Raw genomic sequence first — 24,549 nt, forward strand, 5'->3', positions numbered from 1 at the left:
TATTAAACTAGACGCAGATATTAGTTTAGAAAATGGAAATGTTAATAGGCAAGTTGTTTGTGGCACAAATGAAAGAGATAGACTTAGGCAAGATGAAATTAATAATGGACAAAATGCTGCTCGGCAAATAATTCGAACCCGAATGAGGAGAGCTTGGTTAAGCGAGTTGAAAATAATTGTCGCAGAAATGAAAGAGATGGGCTTAGGCGAGATGAAATTAATAATCGACAAAATGCTATAAATGCTGCTCGGCGAGCAGCAAATAAATTGAATCCAAATGAGGAGGGTTTGGTTAGGCGAGTTGATAATAATCGTTGCACAAATGAAAGAGATTAGGCGAGATGAAATTAACAATCAACAAAATGCGAGTGTTGCTGCTAGATACGAAAGAATGTATTGTATAGCAAGAAGTAATTCTATTCCAAATTATAATTATTTAGGAGAAGTGAATTATGTTTGTCAGCATTGTGGTGCTAAGAAATTTCCTGATTAAACACATTTTTTATGTTGCCATAATGGAAGGGTAGTTTTGTCGCAACCTTAATTTCCACAAGGTTTTGAAGATTTATTTAAAGGAAACTATGCAGATAGAAATGCCAATCTGAATTTTTTAAAGTATATTAGAAATTATAATGCCTGTCTTTCTTTTGCTTCATTTGAAGCTAATGTAGTTTAACCCATGAATCATGGGCCGTCATGTTTTAGAATATGTGGTCAAGTTTTTCATCGTTTTGGTAATTCAAGGCCCAATCAAGATGTTCCGCCGACATATTGTCAACTATACATTTATGATCCACTAGCAGCAGTAAATTTTAGAATAAAACAACGTGGTCATAATGTTTGCTTAAATGACTTAATGTTTCGATTGCAAACTATTATTAGTGAAGAAAACTCATTTGCTCTTGTATTTAAAAACATGGCTAAAGTGGTAGATGAAGAAATTCGTCAAGCAGCTCTAGAAGGTCGCTCAGTGTCAGTTGTAAAAATGTCTTTACTTGAAGGGCATAATAGACGTCGCTATTATCTCCCTTTACATAATGAAGTTGCAGTTGTATTTGTTGCGGAAGATGGTGCACCACCTGCTTCCAAGGAAGTTGTTATTTACCCAAGAGGTCATCCTCTTCAAACTATATCAAGTATGTCTATAAATATGATTATGCCAACCAGCATCACCCGAGGGGTGATGCTTGTTGGCATAATCAATTGGTTCACAACCCTGAACGTGCTACATTGGTTAGAAATTATGTTACATTATCTCAGTATTACAATTATAAACTTTCAGTTAGTCAATTTTTTTTCTTTACTCTTTTATGGCAAAAAGCTGTTTCAGCAATATGCTGTTTATGCGTATGTTAAAATTGAAGGCCAGCGCCTTGGTTTCATCAGAAATAGCCAAAACAAACTGAGAAGCGAGCAGAATGATGTCTTACACAAACATATAAACAACCTTGGAAATGATCATATTGTTAGACCAGGGCGTGTTGTAGTTTTGCCATCAAGTTATGTAGGAAGTCCTAGAGCTTTAAAATAAAACTTTAAAGATGTTATGGCTATAAATAAAAATTATGGTAAACCAGATCTTTTTTCACTTGCAACGCAAAATGGCGCAAGATGACTGAAAATTTATATCTAGGTCAGACAGCAAATGACAGACTTGACTTGGTTATTTGAGTATTTAAACTCAAATTAAATCACCTTCTCAAAGACATTTTTAAGCACGGTGTATTAGGGAAAGTTGTAACACATGTTCAGGTTATTGAGTTTCAAAAGCACGGTTTGCCACATGTTCATATTTTACTTCACTTTGCAAATTATGATAAGCTTGAAACAGCTCATGATATCAATAATTTAACATCTGCAAAAATTCCAGATCCGATTGTTAATCGAGACCTTTATGACGTGGATAAAACTTGGATGATTCACGGTCCACGTGGCATACTGAATCCAAATTCTCTCTGCATAAAAGATAGGGTGTGCAGCAAAAACTATCCTAAAGAATTTAATGCTAACACAGTAGCAGTTCATGATGGTTATTCACGCTATAGACGTCGTGATAATGGTTTGGTTATCAATATTAAAGGTAACAATGTAGATAACCGCTGGATGGTACCTTACAATCCATGGTTATCAAAAAAATATCAAGCTCACATTAATGTTGAAGCTTGCATGTCTGTTAAGGCTGTTAAATATTTGTACAAATATATATACAAGGGTCACGACTATGCCAATATTTTAATAAGTAAACAAATTAATCATGATGAAGTAAACGCTTTTTTAGATTGTCGTTATGTCAGTGGACCTAATGCATTGTGGCGAGTTTTCGAGTATCCAATAAGTCATATGTCACACACTATTATACGCCTTAAAGTTCATCTACCTCAAAATCAATTAGTGTAGTTTAGAGAAGGAACAAAACAAATGGCTTAGGTTGTGCAGCTCAACGTGATGCGTACCTAACGGCATGGTTTAAGTTAAATACTGAAAACGAAAGAGCACATTGCTATTTGTATGTAGACATTCCTTATCACTTTATATTTGATGATAAACATTGTAAATGGAAGGTTAGATAAAGCGGTGGTAAAAAATGTGATAGTAAGAATGTATAATTTAATTAAGTTAATCCAACTAGAGAATTGTTTTTTCTTAGACTGTTACTTTTGCAAGCAAAAGGTGCAACATCTTGGGAGGATGTGCGTACTGTTAATGGTATTGTCCTTGAAACATTTCGTGAAGCATGTGTTTTGAAAGGTATGTTGCAAGATGACACTGAATGGCAGAATAGTCTTTCTGAGGCGGTATTAACACGTATGTCAAAGCATATTAGACAGTTTTTTTCAATTATTTTGCCTTTTGTGAACCTGACAATCTTTTGCATCCCTGGAATACATACAAAGCTTTTATGATGGAAGATTTCAGTCACTCAGACCCACTTCTAAAAGCTGAACAAGCTACTCCTCATCAAATTGAAAAGATTATAAATGAGCCAACCGAATGAGACTGTTGCTTAATGTCAGTCAATTAAATGTATGAAATGCTATCCTTGCTGCCCTAAATGAGCAACCAAATGTAGATAACCAACATTCTAAATTGTTTTTCATGGATGGACCAGCTGGTAGTGGAAAAACCTTTACCTAAAATTATTTGATTGCTGAAACCATAAGTAGGGGCTTTAAATCTGCTACAGCTGCATGGACTGGCATAGCAGCAACTCTTCTTGCAAATGGATCTACATTGCATGGCTTATTCAAACTTCCTGTTCCAATATTGGATATTAGCACATGTAATTTAACTCCTAACTCTATACACGGGCATTTTTTAAGAAAAGTTAGTTTGTTTTTGCTTGATGAAACATCCATGATACCTAAACATGCTATTTACAAGTATAATACAAGATATTTGCAACAACAACTTTACGTTCGGAGGAAAAGTTATTCTTTTTGGTGGTGACTTTAGGCAAATTCTGCCTGTTGTGAAAAGATTACAAACAGCTGAAATAGTAGAATTTTGTATAAAATGTTCTTTGCACTGGCAATGGGTGCAGAAGTTTGCATTAACTGAAAATATGAGAGTGCAAAATGGGGAAGGTGAATTCTCCCAATGGCTACTAAAACTTGGGAATGGAACTATACCTGTCAAAGAGGAGGATCCTTTTAAAGAATGCATTGAAATCCCAAATCAGTGCATTATTAGAGAAAATGAATCGATTGTTGAAAAGATTTTTGGAGATGCTGATCAAAATGATTATTCTAAATGCGTGATTTTAACACCAACTAATGTTGATTCATTACAAATCAATAAAGAAGTGCTTGAATGTCTGCCGGGTGAGATTAAAATTTGTTTAAGTGCTGATCAAATTGATACTGATGAACTTAATGAAAGAAATAACTTTCCTGTTGAGTTTTTAAACAGCTTAACTCTTTCAGGTATGTCACCTCATTGTTTAAAACTGAAAATTGGTTGTGTAACTATGCTACTTAGAAATTTAGATCTCAAAGCTGGGTTATGCAATGGTACTCGAATGAAAGTTTGTGCTCTCCAAAATAATTATATTGATGCAGAGGTTTTGACAGGTTTTTTCTGGTGGTAAAAGGGTTTTTGTCCCTCGAATTCAGTTGGCTCCATCAGATTCTAATTTACCTTTTTTTATGAAAAGTTGTCAGTTTCCTGTCAGATTGGCTTATTCAATGACAATTATTAAAAGTCAAGGTCAAACATTTGATAGAGTTGGTTGGGGTATATCTCAAAAAACCGTGTTTCTCTCATGGTCAACTATATGTTTCATGTTCAAGAACTAGAGCATTTAATAGTTTCTTTTTTAAAATTGATAAACATCTCATTCAAGGTATGGTAGGTGGAAAGTGTTACACAAATAATGTTATATATTCTAATGTTCTTAATTTATATAATCTTTAGATTTTCATTTCGAAAACTTACTGTTTGTAGATTGTGAGCACATTTTGCATGTATAACTTTATTTATTGTTTTAATTTTTTTTCAATGTTTTTGATAAATATATCTGTTATTTAATATTGTTATAAAATGTGTTTATATGTGTTATATAAAACCATATTTGTTTATAGTTGTATATATGTTAAAATTATGTTGTTTCCATGTTTTCAAAGTGGTTTGATTTGGCATTATGTTGAGCAAGATTATTAACCTTGCCAGCCAAGCGGTGTACTTATAGCAGAGGTGTGGCAGCATTTAGTGCCATGCGGTGTTACTGCTTTAGAGCTAGGTTGCGTTGTCTATCCTTTTTTAATTATTCTGGAAACACATATTTGTTAATGTTTAGCGTAATGTGTATGAGAGAGTATGCAACCTTGATCTTTAAATCTTGGGCGTTTTAATGACCTAAATTTGAAGTAATTAAATAACTAATATTGAATATAAAAGCAAATACACTTTTATATAAAAGCAAATATACTTTTATGTACTTATATGTTTTGTAAAAAGATAAATATAGTTAACTTAAAATTGGTTTTCTAATATTGTCTTTCATATTTTAATTTGGTTTGTTATTTTCGCTGGATTATAGGATCAAAGGTGTAAATATTCCATTATTATATGTTATTATTGTGATGTTTTATGTTAATAGACTGCTTGGCTTACCTTCATGTTGGTGTCTGTTGTTAAAAAAATTCATTATTGGAACTTACTGCTTTTATTTATTTACTAAAAGCCGATTCATTATGTTGCTAAAAATGCAATTTATATCTTAATTTGATTTTTTTTTTTTTTTTTCTTTAGTATTTTTAATCCTTTTGTACTTCGAAACAGATTTTATAGTTACATTTTCGATAAATGTTTATGTTAACTGCCATATCAACATAGGTGTCTATAAATAGGTAAATCGATTTTGAGTTTTTATGTGGTGTTTTTTTTGTTTTTTTATTATTATTATTTTTTTTTTGTTTTTTTATTATTATTATTTTTTATATATATATTTTTTTGTAATTATGGTATCATAATTCCATTTTTTTTTTCTTTAAGATTTACAATTGACGCATTTATACGATTTATAAAAAAAAACCTGATTTTCTTTTATTGTAAATTTTTGTCAGTTAAAAGGATATAAATATATTCAATTAGTTCAATTTTTTTTAAAACTTCTCTATTTTATGCCTAATAATTTGTTGTACGTAACTTAATGGATGTTTTTAAACGTGGGTTCGCAACTAAAAAATAATAACTCTATTAATAAAAATAACTTTATTCTCCTGGCCACCATTAAGGCAAAAACGAGGAAGGGAGTTCCTTTATTAGTTTCAAAGGGGCGACTGAATAAGTGCGAATTTCATAACTGCGAATCTGCATAAGTGCGACTGGCATAAGTGCGAACTGGCATAAGTGCGAACTGGCACAAGCACGAAATGGCATAAGTGCGAATCACTTGCAAAAACTGGCATAAGTGCGAACTAGCACAAGCGCGAACTGGCATAAGTGCGCCAAAAGAATTTGCAAACATTGGCATAAGTGCGAACTGGCATAAGTGCGAACTGGCATAAGTGCGAAACAATTGCAAAAACTGGCATAAGTGCGAACTGGCAGAAGCGCGAACTGGCATAAGTGCGCCGAAAGAATTTGCAAACATTGGCATAAGTGCGAACTGGCATAAGTGCGAACTGGCATAAGTGCGAACTGGCATAAGTGCGAAGCAGTTGCAAAGACTGGCATAAGTGCGAACTGGCACAAGCGCGAATTAGCATAAGTGCGCCGAAAGAATTTGCAAACATTGGCATAAGTGCAAATTGGCATAAGTAGCGAATTGGCAAGTTCGCACTTATGCCAATTCGCACTTATGCCAGTTCGCACTTATGCCAATTCGCACTTATGCCAATGCTTGCAAATTCTTTCGGCGCACTTATGCCAGTTCGCGCTTGTGCCAGTTCGCACTTATGCCAGTTTTTGCAAATGATTCGCACATATGCCAGTTCGCACTTATGCCAGTTCGCACTTATGCCAATTTTTGCAAATTCTTTCGGCGCACTTATTCCAGTTCGCGCTTGTGCCAGTTCGCACTTATGCCAGTTTTTGCAATTGATTCGCACATATGCCAGTTCGCACTTATGCCAGTTCGCACTTATGCCAATGTTTGCAAATTCTTTCGGCGCACTTATGCCAGTTCGCGCTTGTGCCAGATCGCACTTATGCCAGTCTTTGCAACTGCTTCGCACTTATGCCAGTTAGCACTTATGAAATTCGCACTTATTCAGCCTCCTCGTTTCAAAATATTTAAGAGAATTAAATTCCGAGTAACAAAAATAATTTTTAGTAAATGGTAGCAAACTACCGTTTACTAAAAACTATTGAAACAAAGAGGCCATACAAATAATATAAAAATGGTCTGTGTTAAACAGACTTAACAAGATCCGGGTGCGGTCAGCTTGGTTTACAAACATGAAATTATGTCACGTTAAAAACTATGAACGTAACATAACCTTTAAAAGCCAATTTAAAACATTTTTGGTTGCTAAATGTGATAGTACATTGTAAGAATAAATGTGATAGTATAGTAAAAAAAACTATTTTAAGATTTTTTTGCTCATAAAATGGATTTAAGACTTAATTGATTGCGGTTAAACCGCAATAAATAACGGATAGAAGGCTATATGACCCAGGCGAAATATGCGACATAAATATCAAATTTGTATTTATCTGAATGAGCCAATTTATCTGAACTCCATTTGTAAAAATGGAGTTCAGATAAATTGGCTCTTATGTCCAGATATGTTTACTGCACATATTAATAAATAAACTAAAACTTTAGATTGTGGAAAACGGTCACTATAAATTAAGTAACAGACCGATCACAACCCGTATTACGGGTTGCTTTCTGCTAGTTACAATAAATACTTCATTTTTTGCAATAAAATGCAATATTGAGAAAATGTAAGGTTTTTTCCAGGTTTTAAGTTTATCTTAAGAAAATAAATACTATAGAAATAAAGTCATTCTATAACAAATGTTAAGACCAAATAATTAAATAATATTTTTTTCTTAAAAGTGTTTTGTTTTTGAGAAGAAACAAAGTTAATAAAACAATTCTTATTGTATTACAAAACCCTTATCACCTACCTTGACTACGCGCCAGAAAATAAGGATTTAGTAGTTTATAAGTATTAATAACTTTTATTTTTAACGGTTCTATATATAAAATACTTTTTTTGTAACTTATTTCGTCACTATATAAACATTTTACATACAAATAACTTTAATACATTTATAAATACAAATATATTTATATGTTTATTTATAAATAAGATAAAAATTAAGATAATGGCAGGAGCAAGTAGAAGACTGCAGTCTTATCATCAAACCCCTTTCATTAGCAACTTTGTAATAAGTTACAATAAGTTTAAGTACAAGGTGGGCAAAACGACGGCTAAACAACGTCGGATAAACATCAAAGTTGGCGTTGGATTGACACCGAGTGGCCTCTGGTTTATATACTTTTCCTCATTTTCAGTTAAATACAAAGTTTTAAAGTAAAATTTCAATTCTTCTTCTAAAGTAGCATCGAGTAACGTCAGTTTCTCGAGCTTAAGTTACTTCTTTCTTTGCGATGGATGAAGTTAGGAACACTTTTTCAGGATTCTGGCCCTTCCGAACTAGCAGGTGAAGTACATATCTCTCTTACTTTAGAGGCTAACAATGGATATCGTTTTCGTACAAAAATTCATCGAATTTCCAAGCATTTGCTTTTATAGTGTAATTAAAAAAAGATAACTATTCTTTTATATTTTGCTTTGAGTGTGTTTTTTTCGCACAGATTAAAACCACACAATGTTGCAAGCTTAGCACACCCATTTTTGCGTTTAACAAGAACTTCAGGTGAAACATGAAATTGTAAATCAATACTTGAATCAATCACATCTAAAAAAGAAAACAAGTATTTATATATTGTCAAAATGTAATCTATTTTTTAACAACGCTGAAAATGTAAAAAAAGTAAAATTTATGTGTAAATTTAAAAACAAATGATGCTTTTTAACAAACATAAGTTTTAGGTTTATAACTAACCACTTCTCGAATAATTTTGTTCATTTTGAAAAACAAATGTTTGTATGCGTTGATCTTTAAGGTTATTGTCGGAGTGCTGACTTTGAAAAATTTTTCATAAGTTTGCTTTCTGCTTCTTGATATTCTTTGCAGATTTTGTTTCGTAGACATCTTTTCGACAAAGTATACCTTTATGAATTTGAGAAGACTAGCTCCTAACATGTTCTCTCTTTCCACCGTAGGAACCAACGGTGGAAAGAGAGAACATGTAACCAAAACATTATTCCGTCTCCATCGCTTTAACTGGGTAATTTATTTTTAAGAAAGTTCATTAACGTATTTTGGAGAAGTCTTGCCGAAGAAAGTGTTGGAAAATTTTTAGTAGAGAGAAGTTTAGTTGCTTCTAAAAATGGAGCAAGATTATTATGTAAAATGTCTTGGAATTTCCAGTCGTCTGATAACAAAGTTAGTTTCTTGAGTTTATTAATCTATTTTTCTGTTAACTCATCGATAGTGCCAGGATCTATGGTAATTTTATTATAAACATATTTCGCTTTCATTATCTTACTAATCATCAAAAACGTTGAGTTCCAAAGTACATGAAATCTGACGATAAAATTTTTAATTCCGGTCCCTGCTTTTTAATCTCGCTAAAAACAAATGATTGTAAAACAGAAGTTCGTTTAACAAGAGCTATCGTTTTTCTTAACTTGAATAATATGCTGGATGAAAAAATAAATAACTGATCAACAGTTTCATCGGTTGCTGCCTCCTCCTCCTCGCTACATTCTTCATCATCTGAGCAAACGTCTTCTTTGCCATAAGTGCATGCACTTTCTTCTTGATCGTCAGATGAAATATTTCCATTTGATTCAATATCGCTTTCATTATAATTATTGTAATATATAAGATCTTCATCTACACGTGGCTTGTAATGCGGAGCAAAAGTGTTTAAAAGTTGCATAGCAGATTTATGAAAATCATTGAAAGGGCGGCTAACTTGAATAATTCAATTTATTATGGCTTCATCTATTTCATCTCTGTTCTTGGTTCCGAGGAATTGATCTTGAGCAATTTTGTTTTCTTTTTGAGAACCGTAAAGGTACTACTGTTTTTTATGAACATGAAAAATATGTTTCCGCAGATTTGGCTCAGGCCCATGTATGTGGATACAAGCCTTCTATTTTCTGGGCACATCAAACAAATATACTTATTAGCTTCGGAAACAAATGAAAATAGTGACTTAATGGGAAATGCCTTCATTTTACAGACTGGTTTTATAATTTGATCATCGCCGGTATCAGAGTTTTAAGACCAATTTCAAACACATAACTGTGCAAGAGTATTTTTACCGGTTATAATTTTTTAATATTATTATTACTACATTCTGTTTTCATTAGCTAGACATGTTCATATTTTATTATACAAAATATGTTTGCGAATATACCTGAATATGTAATACTGCCGCTACGTTGGCCTCTAGATTCTACAGTTTCTATGTTTCTTTGAGATAAAGACAAACGTTTTTGACGATGTATGTTGATAAAGACTTGCGTTCCAAATAAAGATCTTTTAGATAATCTTCTGTCTTTATCTTTTTTCCAGCCATATCTGTCAAAATAAAAATTAAGCGGTACTCGTGCTTGGGTCTTGTTTATATTATTTATAGAAATTCAATAATGAAATGAAAATAGAAAAAAGAAATATATATACCAATTATTTTCACTAGAATAATAAATTTTAATATATATAAATGTAAATAGGCAAAATATTAAAGTTAACTACGAAAAAGTATCAAAAAGTCGCAACTTTCTGATTTCTGATATTTAACAGTAGTTAGTAGAAGTGGAACTCCAATTTTTTGAGCTTTTTTAACAGTTTCGCTGACAAAAAAAAAATGAATTACTCAATGCTGCTCTTTAATTTTTTTTTTTAATTTGGTTTCCTCTTTTATTATTTTGTAACTAATAATGTAATATATTGCTAGAAAAAGAATCTCAATATCAAGTTTTTACTTTAAGTTATTAAGAACATTGATGTTCTTTCCGCTGAGAAATTCTTGTATCTGTTCAGGATATTTTATTTTTATGCTTTTTATTTGATGATATGTCAAAACATAATTTCTGTTTCTCAGAATGTTCAATTTCTTTCCAAAAAATATAGCTTAACACTTTAGATAAAGCCAAAATATTTTTACGATTGTATTACTATTAATACTATCATATTATTTTATCGTATTAATTTATTTTTTATTTAAAAATAACTATTTTTGTCGTGTTTCTGTTCTGTGTTATATTTCAGTGAACGTGAAAAAGGTGTTAACTACCGTAATAAAACAACTACTGCCCAGTGGGCACAATGACGTTGAAATAACGTTGAAACAACGTTGCAAACCGACGAAATGCAATGTTGAAACAACGTTGAAATTTGGTGGAATTGGAAACAAAATTCGACGTTGAAAACCACGATGTTGAAACAACGTCAATGAAAACGTTGTTTCAACGTTGTTATAACGTCTTATCGACTACATATCATCCATATTTCAACTTCGATAAAATGAAAATTAAAAGTTTAACGTTGAAATTACGTTGTTTTAACGTCTTATCGACAATATATCAACCATATATGGTTGATATATTGTGCCTTCAAATTTCTCTTTACCCTTGCCGCCAGCCATGTTGAACTTTGATTGTAAACCATTGGTCATCAACCTACAACAAAAAGTTATTATTTTTATAAATACATTAAACTTTGATACAATATCAGGTTAGGTAGCCCAATGGCACCGCGTATACCGCGGAATTCCGAATGGTTTTAAAATTTCAAAAAATTAAATGACTTTTTTTTTGTAGAAATAGGTCAATTTCAATAAAAATTATACATATATATATAATAGATCATCCAGGTCAAATTTGAAAAATCCGAAAAATTGTTTGCGGAAAAAGTCCGGAATATTCCCCCCTCCCCCTTATTTTCCCTCTTAATTTGCTTTCATCTGAGTTGCTTTTATTTATAGTTTTAAATTTCATCCTGTAAGATAGAGTCTGAATTGTATTCAGAATCTACTATTGCAGTAGCCTCACAATTGCTGCTGCTACAGACATCTTCATTTAATGAAGCTGAGCAATCAATACCAATGTCACTACTAAGAAGCTCATTAACCAAAACATTATTCCGTCTCCATCGCTTTAACTGGGTAGTTATTTCCCTAAACAACAGAAAGCACTTTTATAGTATGTATTTGTATATATATATATATACATATATATATATATATATATATATATATATATATATATATATATATATATATATATATATATATATATATATATATAAATATATATATACAAGTGGAAGTTTTTAGAATAAAATAGCTAAATTAAAATAACATAAAACACACTATTTAGTTATATAGTGTGTGATTCTTCACCATTTAGTAAACTTGGCATCGATGTTCATTTTCACGATGTTCATTTTCATATATATATATATATATATATATATATATATATATATATATATATATATATATATATATATATATATATATATATATATATATATATATATATATATATATATATATATATATATATGTATATATATATATATATGATATCATTATATATAACATATGATATATACATAAAATATATGATATGTTAATAAAATATCATATAGACTATCGATTTTTTTTTTTTTTTTTTTTTTTTTTTTATTTATTTCGTCATTTTACACATTTTACAATGTTATCTATAAATTTAAACAAATATATATAATTACAAGCTGACAGGGGCAAGTAGAAGTCAAAATGACTTATCATCAAGCCCCTTTGTGAAATACAAAAAAAAAAAAATACAATTAAATTTTACATTTTCCAATATTACATAAAAGAGTGAAATTATTAAAATTAAAAAAAAAAAAATTGGTTAGAAATTTTAGAAGGTTAGAGAAGAACTTAAAGTTAAAAAAAGAACTTAAAGTTAAAAAAAGAAGAAATTTAAGATAAAGTTAAAATATGAAATAACAAATAAAAAATTACAAATCTGTACATATTCGTATACATATTAAAGACAATAAACAAACAAACAAAAAAAAAATTTAATTCGCTTCATATGCATATACATATTCAATACAATATTAAAATTAAATAAAGTACATAAAAAATTAAAAATACAAAACTATTTCGATTTTTTTTTTCAAAAAAATGAGAGAATGTACGTAATGTTTAAATTTAGTAAGTGTTTTTTTATAGTTCTTTTAAATGTAGCAATAGATTTTATTTTTTTCATATTTTCGTCAAGAACCGAATTCCACAAGCGTGGTCAGGGTTAGGGTCAGGGTTATATAATAATCATAATACTATAATAATCATAATACTATATTATAGTATTTTTATTATTGTTATTATTATTTTTATATTTTTTTTATAATTGGGAAGAGCGGAAGGAAAAAAGTGATTCTTACGCCAACACATACGTCGCACAGTGGGACGAAATCCCGATTTCGTGGCCAAAAGTCAAATTTTTGAGTTTTATATTTTCGTCTTTTTACGTTCAGATCTTGTTTACAGATAGTCCTAGAACAAAATTCCGAACAGGGCAGGTATATACCTGCTCTAGGGTGGTCTGGGCATCAGTTGACATTTAGCCTCCGTTCGTTACGCACTAAACAAGTGGACGCGTCGAAAAATTCTTGCCTGTTTTAAAGTGCTGTTAAACTGAAGAAACTGTTTAAATTGGAATTCGGCAAAATGGAATCACTTTTTTGGAGGCATGTAGAATATATGGTTATGCACTGTTATTTAATTTTTTTCATATTTAAATCGCGCGACAAGTAAACATAAAAAATTGTAAATTTTTTATCTGAAATTGATTTTCTAATTTCGTTTTAAAAATTTAACCGTGGTTATCCACCTTCTTTTGATAAGGAACTGATCGTGTATAGTGTTAAATATAACATATTAAAAAAATGGCTGACATTGAGTGCCATTTTAATAATGAGACTAGTTTTTATGGAGGAATGCGTGGTGTGACATTAAACTATGTTAATAGATTAATGTCGCACCACGCATTAATGATCATGGAAATTAGTGAATTAACATTATTTAATAGCACTAATTACTTTTAATGCAGTAATTTTTTATTTTAAATATATGCTTTAAAAGTTACTTCTCATTCCGTTTTATGATAATCTCAAAGTTTTATAAAATAGTCCTCAAAGAACTTTCAGCAGTTATTACTGTATTTTTTTTACAGAGTCTTCCAAATCTTCAAATATGGAATTTTCAAGAAAAGATATATTCTTTATAGTGAAAGACAGTTTAAAAATTGAATATAAATTCATCATTAATGTTTTGGCAGATGCAATTTTCAAAAAAACGGAACATGTGATACAAGTAGGCGAGGATGAAATGTTATTATCACGGTTATTTTCAAATTTTCGATCGAGATGGAGAGCAACAGGAAGATGGGAAGATTTTTTTCTGAAAAAAAATGAAGAATGGTTGAAGGGCACCGTACAATATTCAAAATTATCCAATACTGAATGCACAACACCAGAGAAGATTGTGAAGAGTGATAATAAAAAAGGAACATAAGGGCGACCTTCGCAATCCTTTGCTTCATCTAGTGAAAGATCAAAGAGGCAAAAGACTCAAGAAGTACGTTCTACTTTTTCTACAGATGAATTGGCATATGCTGCTCAAATGAGTTTAAAGACTTCTGGTCAAGTACATGCTGCTCAAGTCGTTAAAGATGTCACATTAACAACCCCAACAAGAGCCTCAAAATATATATCCGCTGTTAGTTTACAAAATGAAGTCCCTTTTACCCCAGATGAAGCACTTTCTTTAATGATCGAGAAAAGAGAATCAAAGCACTCTTATCAACTATCAAGAAATGTAGCTAGAGCACATGAATGCAAATTATACCCATGATACCTTGACGGGTGAAGCAACTATTGTGTGGAAAAATCCTAGACCATCATCTCCGCGATTCTGCAGACCAATACGATTGCAGTTTGTACATGAAGATGTACAGTCAACATTGAAAGAAGTTACCGACATTGAACTGCAGATTGAGGGTCTTGCACCATAATGAACTAAAATGGAAAATCCATTTCAGTAACTTATTGTATGTCATTTACGATGATAGACGGTAAAGTCTGTAATGCAGTTACTGGTACCACTTCTACACAACGCTGTTTCCTGTGCATAGCTTCCTCTAAAAAATTTAATGACATCAACAACATTATAAAAATGGACATTACAACAGATAATTTAAGATTTGGCATATCTACATTACATGCATGGATTCGTTTTTTCGAGTGCTGTTTGCATCTGTCGTATAAGCTAACAACTGAAAAGTGGCAAGCTCGTCGAGAGGAAGATAAAAAGAATGTGAAAATACGTAAGGAAGAAATACAGACTCAATTTAGGATAAAATTGGGGCTTATCGTTGATCGACCAAAGCCAGGATATGGAAGCTCTAACGATGAAAATACAGCGCGCCGCTTTTTTCAAAATGCTGCTATATCTGCTGAAATAACAGGAGTCGATGAAAATTTAATTCACCGATTTCATGTTATTTTGCAGGTAGTTTCGAGCGGGTTTGATATAGATGACCAAAAATTTAAAGACTACTGTGTAAATACCGCCCATTTATTTGTTGCTTTATATGCGTGGTATTACATGCCTACATCTGTACATAAATTGCTGATCCATGGAGCAGAAATTGTAAAGTATGCCCTTTTACCGATTGGACAACTTTCTGAAGATGCCCAAAAGTCACGTAATAAGGACATTAAAAACTTCAAATTATATCATTCAAGAAAATGCTCAAGAGAATCGAATATGAGAGACATTTTTAATAGGCTCTTATTAACATCAGATCCATTTCTCTCGAGCATCAGGAAATTGCCCCAAAGACCGGTAAAATCTCTACATTAAGAAGCTATACAATTGTTAAAACAACCTGAAGTCACCAGACAAGAGACAAGGAACAATTTCGATACAAGTGGTTCAACATCAAATTCCGAATCGAATGATTCGAACATTGATGAATATGACATACGTGATTTTTGTTACTAGGATTAAAGAAACAATTTTTTTACATATATGTGAATTAATGTTTTACCAATTAAAAAAAATAAAATTAAAATTACAAATTTCTGTTTTCTTATTAATAGTATAAATTTGAAAATAATTTTGCAATGTTTTTGCTCTAATTTAACTCCTGAATCATTAGCAATGACCTTGAAAACCAAACTACATGAGATTTCATATTTTCAACGTATGAAAAGTTTTGGCCGCCCATTTGAATTTTTTAAATCTGACCTCAGATTCCTAATCAGCGACCTCGAAAACCCTTATGTAGGTAATTTGGGAATTTTGGCCACAAAATCAGGATTTCGTCCCACTGTGCGTCGATTTGTTAGAAAGTTAAAACCATTAATTGAATAACAAACTGATCGTTTTTTAAAAAACCACAAAAACGCAAATTTAATTGACCAAAATGTTTTTTAGAAACATTCTGAATGTTTTTAACAAAATAAACAATGTTTTTATTTTAATTTTTTTTAATAAAATGTTTTTATTTTTAATTTTTTAATAAAATGTTTTTATTTTTATATTTTTTACTGTAAATCATGCGCGGAGTGTTGCTACATCGATTATCTTATAGCCTGACTCGCTAGGGAGTGCTGCTACATCGACTGACAAATAGCCTGACTCGCAAGGGAGTGCTGCTATATCGACTGACAAATAGCCTGACTCTCAACGGAGTGCTGCTACATCTACTATCTTTTAGCCTGACCCGCAAGGGAGTGTTGCTACATCGACTGAGGGTTTGGTTGGGGCAGGCAGTCTATCAATTTATAAAAAAAAAAATTCCGGTTTTGCATTTTAATTTTTACTTTTTGTCAACAAAATATGGACTTTCTGACAACATATAAGAGTTCTATATATATATATATATATATATATATATATATATATATATATATATATATATATATATATATATATATATATATATATATATATATATATATATATATATATATATATTATAGCAAAAATGTTTCTACTACTGAAGTTTTATTAAATTGATCATCCATTTCTGATGAATCTTTGTTGATGAAACACAGTGTTAAATGGAAAAAATTTTTGTTAAGTGATTTTCTACTACTAATATATATATATATATATATATATATATATATATATATATATATATATATATATATATATATATATATATGTATATATATATATATATAAATATATATATATATATATATATATATATATATATATATATATATATATATATATATATATATATATATATATATATATTAGGGTTTGGGAAAACCCGGCATTTTTAGACCCGACGAGTCCGAGTCGAGTCTAAGAATATTTATCGAGTCCGGGATCGGGTCCGGGTCCAATACATCTTTTTAACTTGCAATTTTAACTATAGCATAGAAGGATTTTTTGTTCTCACGCCGATTTTTAAAATTGGATAGTGTGATTCAAACACAAATTATAGAGACTAGGAGATTCTTGTCCAAATTTTATCATTACACTTGCACCGTCGCCGGTTGAACCATCTATATGTTTTTTAAAATTAACATTATATGTGTTTAAATGCTGTTCTTCTTTTTCAACTAACTGTACATCTGTACAAGAGTTAAAAATTCTCACATAAATTAAAATTTATGTGAGAATTTTTAACACAATTTATTCTCACACAAATTAACCCATATTATACACTTCAGAGTCAATTCCATGCAAATTGATATTAAGATATTTCCAAATTTCCATACTCGTCCATTCATCAAGTGTAATGCTAAATCGTTGGCCTTCTTTAATTTTTTCTTGTAACAATTTTAATATTTCCAACTTCTTTTTTTCATAAACTTATGAATTAAATTCATAAGATCCCTTTCGGCTTTAGAAAGATTATAACTTGATTTTACTAAACTTTCACGAATAAAGCTAGACTTTGTAATCCCCCTAACTAATATACCATCAAGAGCGGCCATTTTAGAGAAAATTTCTTCTGAAGGCTTTCCTGCGACAGAAACAAAAGTGTCGATAGTTTTAAATCGTTTGGTACCAGAATTTTCTTCTATTTCTTCTCGTGTTGGTAAAGAAATTCCATGTTTAACTTTTATATGTTTAATTATTGATGAAGTATTTCCATCTTTGTTTGATATTATCGTTGAACACTTATTCCATTTTCCACTTTTCAAATCGATACATTGAGTCAAATACTCCCACACTTTTGAGTGCTTCGGCATAATAGGGCTGTAAAAAATATTCTAGTAAAATTATGATATTTCAGTTTTTTCCTAAAACAGAGAAGTAATTAATAAATGAAAAGTGCTTTTTTTTAAGTTTTTTATATACGCGCTAAAAGTTAACTTATTAACTTCAATCTTTCTAATCAAAAGTTTTTAAATTAGCGAAAGCTTTTAAAACATTTGCCAATATAGACATATTATATTAGTAGATCCTTTAAGCATTCGCTTATATATAAAAACATTCGATTTGAAAAAATTTAAGTTATGAAGTTAATTCTTTTAGTGTGTATTTGGACATACATGGAAGCATACATAAACTTTAATGTTCTTAAAACATCTAAAAAGCTGGAGCCAAGTTTAACTTTAAGTTAGGTTCACAAACCCTACTACTATATTTTTCTAGAAAAGGTAGGGATCCAGCTCGACGACGCACCGCTGCCTAAGAAACAAGGCAAACATTCAAACAATGAGACTCGCCGAGCCCTAAACCGGGTATCGGATCCGGGTATTTACCCACAGACTCGCCGAGTCCGAGTCCGGGTACCCGGAACCAAAAAACCCTAATATATATATACATATATATATATATATATATATATATATATATATATATATATATATATATATATATATATATATATACATATATGTATATATATATAAAACATATGATATGTACATAAAATGTATGATATGTTAATAATATATCATAAAGACTGTAATAATCATAATACTATATTATATTATTTTTATTATTGTTATTACTATTATTATTATTTTTATATTTACAATTCATCAGTGTGAACTGCATAAAGAATTTGCTTGAATTTGTTTTAGAGTTTGTTTAAGTAAGTAGTTTTTTAGAGTTTGATTAAATTGTTTTACTATCAATGTTAGTATATATATATATATATATATATATATATATATATATATATATATATATATATATATATATATATATATATATATATATATATATATATATATATATATATATATATATATATATATATACTAACATACATAGTAAAACAATTTAATCAAACTCTAAAAAACTACTTACGTAAACAAACTCTAAAACAAATTCAATCAAATTCTTTATGCAGTTCACACTGATGAAATAAAAAAAAGATCTATTTAATATTTATCACTAATGCATCACAAATTAAGCAATGTGGTATCGTTAAATTGACAAACTCAAAACCTTATGAAATGGCAATAGATGGCCTAATCAATGACTCGTAAAGTCACGCATGCGTATTTGAGTTCTCAAAATGCAAAACGAACGGTGAAACTCATAATATATAGACGTTGATTTAACGTCGCGTTAAGTTGATCGTTTTCAACGAATTTTCAACGTTGATAAAATGTTGATTTTTGGTTATATGACGTCGCAACTAAAAATCAACCGTAAATCAACGTTGAAATTACGTCGTGTGTCCACTGGGTATACATATATATATATATATATATATATATATATATATATATATATATATATATATATATATATATATATATATATATATATATATATATATATATATATATATATATATATATATATATATATATATATATATATATATATATATATATATACATATATATATATAAATATGTATATATATATAAATATGTATATATATGATAAAGCAAATGAGCTTTCGTTTTATTTTAAAAAAATGCGCTATACGAATGATAACAAAAATTAAGAAAATTTTTAAGGTGGTAGCAGGGGAAAAAAGAGGCATTTTTTGAAATTTTTTGAAAATTTCAAAAATTATATTTTTGAAAACATTAGGGTGTCTTTTTTCATGGAAACTTGGTGTCATATAAAAAATCTTATGCATTCAAGCAAAATTTGCCCTTCTAGATAAAACTGTTTGAGTTCTATGGCCATAGCAACCACCTTAGCAACGACTATTTTTGATGTATTTCAGGATGGAAACCTGATCTAGGCATCTAGTTTTCACCTTAATTTAAGGCTTAAGGCTTCTTTTTGTTTTTTTAAACGTTTTTTCTTTATTAAGTCTATAAGCTATACACTGAAGCCCCTAAAACCGTTCTTTTATCAAAGAAAATGGGTCTTGCCCAGTTTTTTAATGTTTCATGCACTGAATGTGATTGGAAAATAACATTTTGTTCTTCAAAAGAATGCAGTAGATTGCAGTCTACTTCAGGGAGAAAGAGTTTTGAAATAAATATTCAAACTAGGCTTAGAAAATGGATATTTTACTATAGAAGGCTTAAGAAAATCTGATATTCAGCGTGTCAAGCAGTTTGAAAAAAGTCAACCAGCTCAGTAAAACAAAGAAGAAAAAAACTTCTTGTAATCAGAAAAGGTTTTAATAATAAAAATGAACTTGAGGAAGAATAGACATATGCTAGTGGAGCATTTTAGTTTGTTTTTTTGAGTTTTAATGTTTTATTTTCTTTTATTTGATTTTTTGATTAGATTTTTCTTGACTTTAATTTTTTAGGATGTTTGTTGTCTCTCAACAAGGATAACTTTTGATTGGACAAAGCTGATGAGCTGAAATTTTTTATGGTGTTACCTAGTTCTATTTAGAGTGTTCTGAGCGAAGCACTTTTTAAAATTTTATAAAAACAAGGCTAGCAATATGACTTTTACATAAAAATATATTTCTTTTATATGAAATTTAAAGTTTGACAGTGAACCTGGCGCGATTGAAAAATAATAATTTTTTTCTGCCTCGCTCAGAACATTGTATTACTAATAAAGATTGCAATTTTAAAATTTCAAGAGATTCTGATAATTTTCCACTAAGTTATCTTTGTTGGAATAAACATATCAAAATAGGTCAAAAATCTGTTTATGACGTGTATAATTAATGACGTCATCATTAAATTTTTATGCAATTAGTGTTAATTGCTTTTTTTTTAATAGTATATACCATTAAAATAAAATATTTTTAATTATTTTAATTTTTTGAAAAAAAAAGTGTTTTTCCCCTGCTACCACCTTAAAAGAATTAAGAACGGAGTTCTACAACTTTTAAAGAAAAATGTTTGTCAATTATAAGTTAAGTATAACACTTTACATACATTAAAACTAAAATAATAGTTAAAAAATTAAACAACTTGTTTGCTGTTTTTCTTTATTTTTCAAACAGATTGCAATATTATTTTTTGTTGTCATTGTATATGGATGGTTGATACCTAAAATTTCAGTTAGTATTTTATCAACAGAATAATAAATTTCTAAAGCTTCGTTATATTTTCCCATAGCGTACAAACAGCTTGCGATATTATTTTTTGCTGTCATTGTATCTGGATGGTTGATACCTAAAATTTCAGTTCGTATTTTATCAACAGAATAATGAATTTCTAAAGCTTCGTTATATTTTCCCATTTTGTTCAAACAGATTGCAATATTATTTTTTGTTGTCATTGTATATGGATGGTTGATACCTAAAATTTCAGTTTGTATTTTATCAACAAAATAATGAATTTCTAAAGCTTCGTTGTATTTTCCCATTTTGTTCAAACAGAGTGCGATATTATTTTTTGTTGTCATTGTATCTGGATGGTTGATACCTAAAATTTCAGTTTGTATTTTATCAACAGAATAATGAATTTCTAAAGCTTCGTTATATTTTCCCATTTTGTTCAAACAGCTTGCGATATTATGTTTTGTTGACATTGTATCTGGATGGTTGATACCTAAAATTTCAGTTTGTATTTTATCAACAGAATAATGAATTTCTATAGCTTCGTTATATTTTCCCATTTTGTTTAAACAGTTTGCGATATTATGTTTTGTTGTCATTGTATCTGAATGGTTGATACCTAAAATTTCAGTTCGTATTTTATCAACAGAATAATAAATTTCTAAAGCTTCGTTATATTTTCCCATAGCGTTCAAACAGGTTGCAATGCTATCTTTTGTATCAAGCGTAAATTTATTATTTTCGCCATAAGTTTCTGTATTAAAACTTTGAATACTTTTTAATATTTCGATTGCTTCTTCAAATAAACCTTTACATAATAATAATTTGTTAACAGATGTCGACATATTATGGAATGTTTTTGAAATTTTTATTCCGTTAGTGCGAAACATACAGATAAAATGGAAAACAAAATAGTTTCCGTAATCCATGTGATCTTTTACTTTATTCAATTCAAATCTAAATAAATTTTCAATTAATTTAAGATACGTATTTGTAGTTGAATTTCTATTTTGAAAACATCTACATGTCAGCTGTGTCAGTTCGTGCATTGAATATTTGTTATCATCAAAACAGTTTAGTAAAGAATAACTCATTAGTAACCCAACGGCTTCATCTATTACATATTCATCGTTTATTTCTATTTGTTTTGAAATTTGCATTATAAACTGTTTACTTATGTTTTGATAGTCGCAATGAGATAAACAGTTTAATATTTTAAATGGAAAAGGTTTACTTTTTTCTAATTTTATTAAAACTAAGGTAATTGCTTTTATTGCAGACTTTGGTTCTTCTTCGTTTGGAAAGTTATTGTCTAATATTTCTGGTTTCGATCTATATCGATCTAAGTATTTTTCTATCGAAATTCTATGAATATTTATATATTTTATTGCCTGAGTAATAGCGAACGGATGATAACCAAGTTCTTTAATGAGGTTTCTTATGTTTTCATCGGCTTTTTCTTTAATATTATTTTTTACATAAGCGAATGCTTCTTCTGAAGTAAAAACATCAACTAGCATTTTGTTTACGTTGTTTGACCACGCTCTCCATTGGGAGGTAATCAACGTAAATGAATTCGGTTTTCTTGAAATATACATGGTCAGGTTTTTAACACTTTCATCGTCGACATTGTCAAAAACATACAAAGTTTTTTCATTTTTATAATGGTTGTGAATTTTTTTAACAATCACTTCTATATTCAAATAATCACCTTTCGAGTCATAAACATCGAAGCCTAATATTTGACATTGGTTTCTCATTGAGGTTTGTAACTTTCCAAATGCTGCGTCTATCCAAACAAAGTTTTTGTAGAAGTTATAATAAATTTCGCAATACTTTCTTGCAATTTGTGTCTTCCCAACACCGGACATTCCATATAATATTAAATTTGACTTGTTTGCTCCATGTAAAAAACGTCGAATTTCACGAAGGAGTTTTTCGCGTGAAAATAAATTTTCTGAAAACGGTTGAACTTCTAAAAATGAACGCATGGTTAGTTTATAAAAACTTATTCTCTCAATTAAAATATATTTAATATCATATATTTTAGTAAAGAGTTTTAATTTGGTACTAAATTTTTTCCATTTTTTTCAAACGCGACGCGTTAGTATTAGCGTATTAAGTCCAGTTTTAAAAAGTTTTAATATAAAAAATTATAAAATTATACTACTTTTAAAAGCATTTTTAAGTAAAGTCTCATGTTACAATATTTTTATATACTAAGAGAACGTTTTTGTAAAAAAAACTTAATATACTTTGTAAACTTAACAATTTGAAAAACATCAAATAATTACTCTAGAGAATACAACCAAAAGAACTATGTTTTTTTTTCAATTCAAATTTTACTAAATTGAAATTTTAACTGAGTTTGGGAGTTTAAAATTCACAAAAAAAACAGCATTTTTTTTAAAGCTTGTGCTCTACAGGCTTGTGGAGCCGCAAGTTTTTTTCACGGCTCAGCTCCGGCTCCGGCTCCAAAGAAATGTCCGGCTCCCGGCTCGGCTCCGACTCCCGGACCTAATAAGTTAAATTTAAATTTTAAATGAAAATTAAATATATTTAGGCTTGTTTCCCAAGTTGGATAAAAACTACACCTATTAGTTTTTATCCAACCCTCATTTTTAAAATGTGAATCCATTACTACCATATATATATATATATTGTAAAAAATGATTTGAGGACATAAAAGAAAATAAAATATTCTATCAATATTAGTTTTTTGCTTTATTACCATTGTATTTCAAACCCAAAGTTAAATTTCAAACAAGTCAAATGTATTTGTTATTTGTCCTAAGAAATAACAAATCATCAATAAGATCCGATGTCATATGGCTTCTTTGGTCTGGCGTCAGAAATTTGAGCGCTGAACTCTCGGTAGGAAAAGTTTCACAATCCTCCTCCAATCTATAAAAACCAAACTTTTGCTTATTAATCTTTTTTTGAACCAACCAGAGAGTGTCCTGAGGGACTACCTAAAATTTTTAAAAAGATAACAAAATAAATTTGCAATAAAAAAAACTCTAAATTAATAAATATATTTTCAATTTCTAATCGAAGTAATAAAAAGTAAAATCTTTTAATCAAAGTTTAAATAACGTTCTCACAAAATAAATGATGAGAAAAAAAACCTGTTATTCTTCGAAGACATTGATAGTGTAAGTCTGCAAATACCGCTGCACAAAAAAAATGGATTACTCATTAGGATTGCTTCCCTAGTTTTCATAGATTGTTCTATGGCTTCAGTAAAAACAGATTTCTTAAAATCACCCTCCATTAACTGTTCTTTTAACAGTTCCCAAACATAGACAAAGTGTCCTGGCGTGAGATTCTTAAACTAAAAGATTTGAGTAGCAATAGCAGGTTTTTCAAGAATACTTTGTAATTCCTTTATTTTTTTCCACTGATATGGCTGCACTGCAAAACTCCCTTTTGGATATTTCCCTTCCAGCTCTTCAACAACATCACGTAATTCTAAAAGACGCTTGAGCATTTTAAATGTACTCGACCATCTAGTTACATTGTGTATAACTGCCACCTA

The 24,549-nt window shown here is 29.7% G+C and overlaps 2 protein-coding genes across 2 annotated transcripts; both read left to right on the forward strand.

The window, feature by feature from the left end:
- Positions 1-679: 679 nt before the first annotated feature.
- LOC136084169 (uncharacterized) lies at positions 680-1,531 on the forward strand. Its single transcript, XM_065804301.1, has one exon. The coding sequence runs from the start codon at positions 680-682 to the stop codon at positions 1,529-1,531; it is 852 nt and encodes a 283-aa protein (XP_065660373.1).
- Positions 1,532-3,367: 1,836 nt separating this feature from the next.
- Positions 3,368-4,087, forward strand: LOC136084171 (uncharacterized). Its single transcript, XM_065804302.1, has one exon. The coding sequence runs from the start codon at positions 3,368-3,370 to the stop codon at positions 4,085-4,087; it is 720 nt and encodes a 239-aa protein (XP_065660374.1).
- Positions 4,088-24,549: the final 20,462 nt, after the last annotated feature.

The sequence above is a fragment of the Hydra vulgaris genome, chromosome 08 (genome assembly GCF_038396675.1).
Source record: "Hydra vulgaris chromosome 08, alternate assembly HydraT2T_AEP".
NCBI classification, from domain to species: domain Eukaryota; kingdom Metazoa; phylum Cnidaria; class Hydrozoa; order Anthoathecata; family Hydridae; genus Hydra; species Hydra vulgaris.

Excerpts from the sequence above, each read along its gene's own strand:
- LOC136084169 (XM_065804301.1), top strand. The coding sequence starts at position 680 with ATGAATCATGGGCCGTCATGTTTTAGAATATGTGGTCAAGTTTTTCAT.
- LOC136084171 (XM_065804302.1), top strand. The coding sequence starts at position 3,368 with ATGCTATTTACAAGTATAATACAAGATATTTGCAACAACAACTTTACG.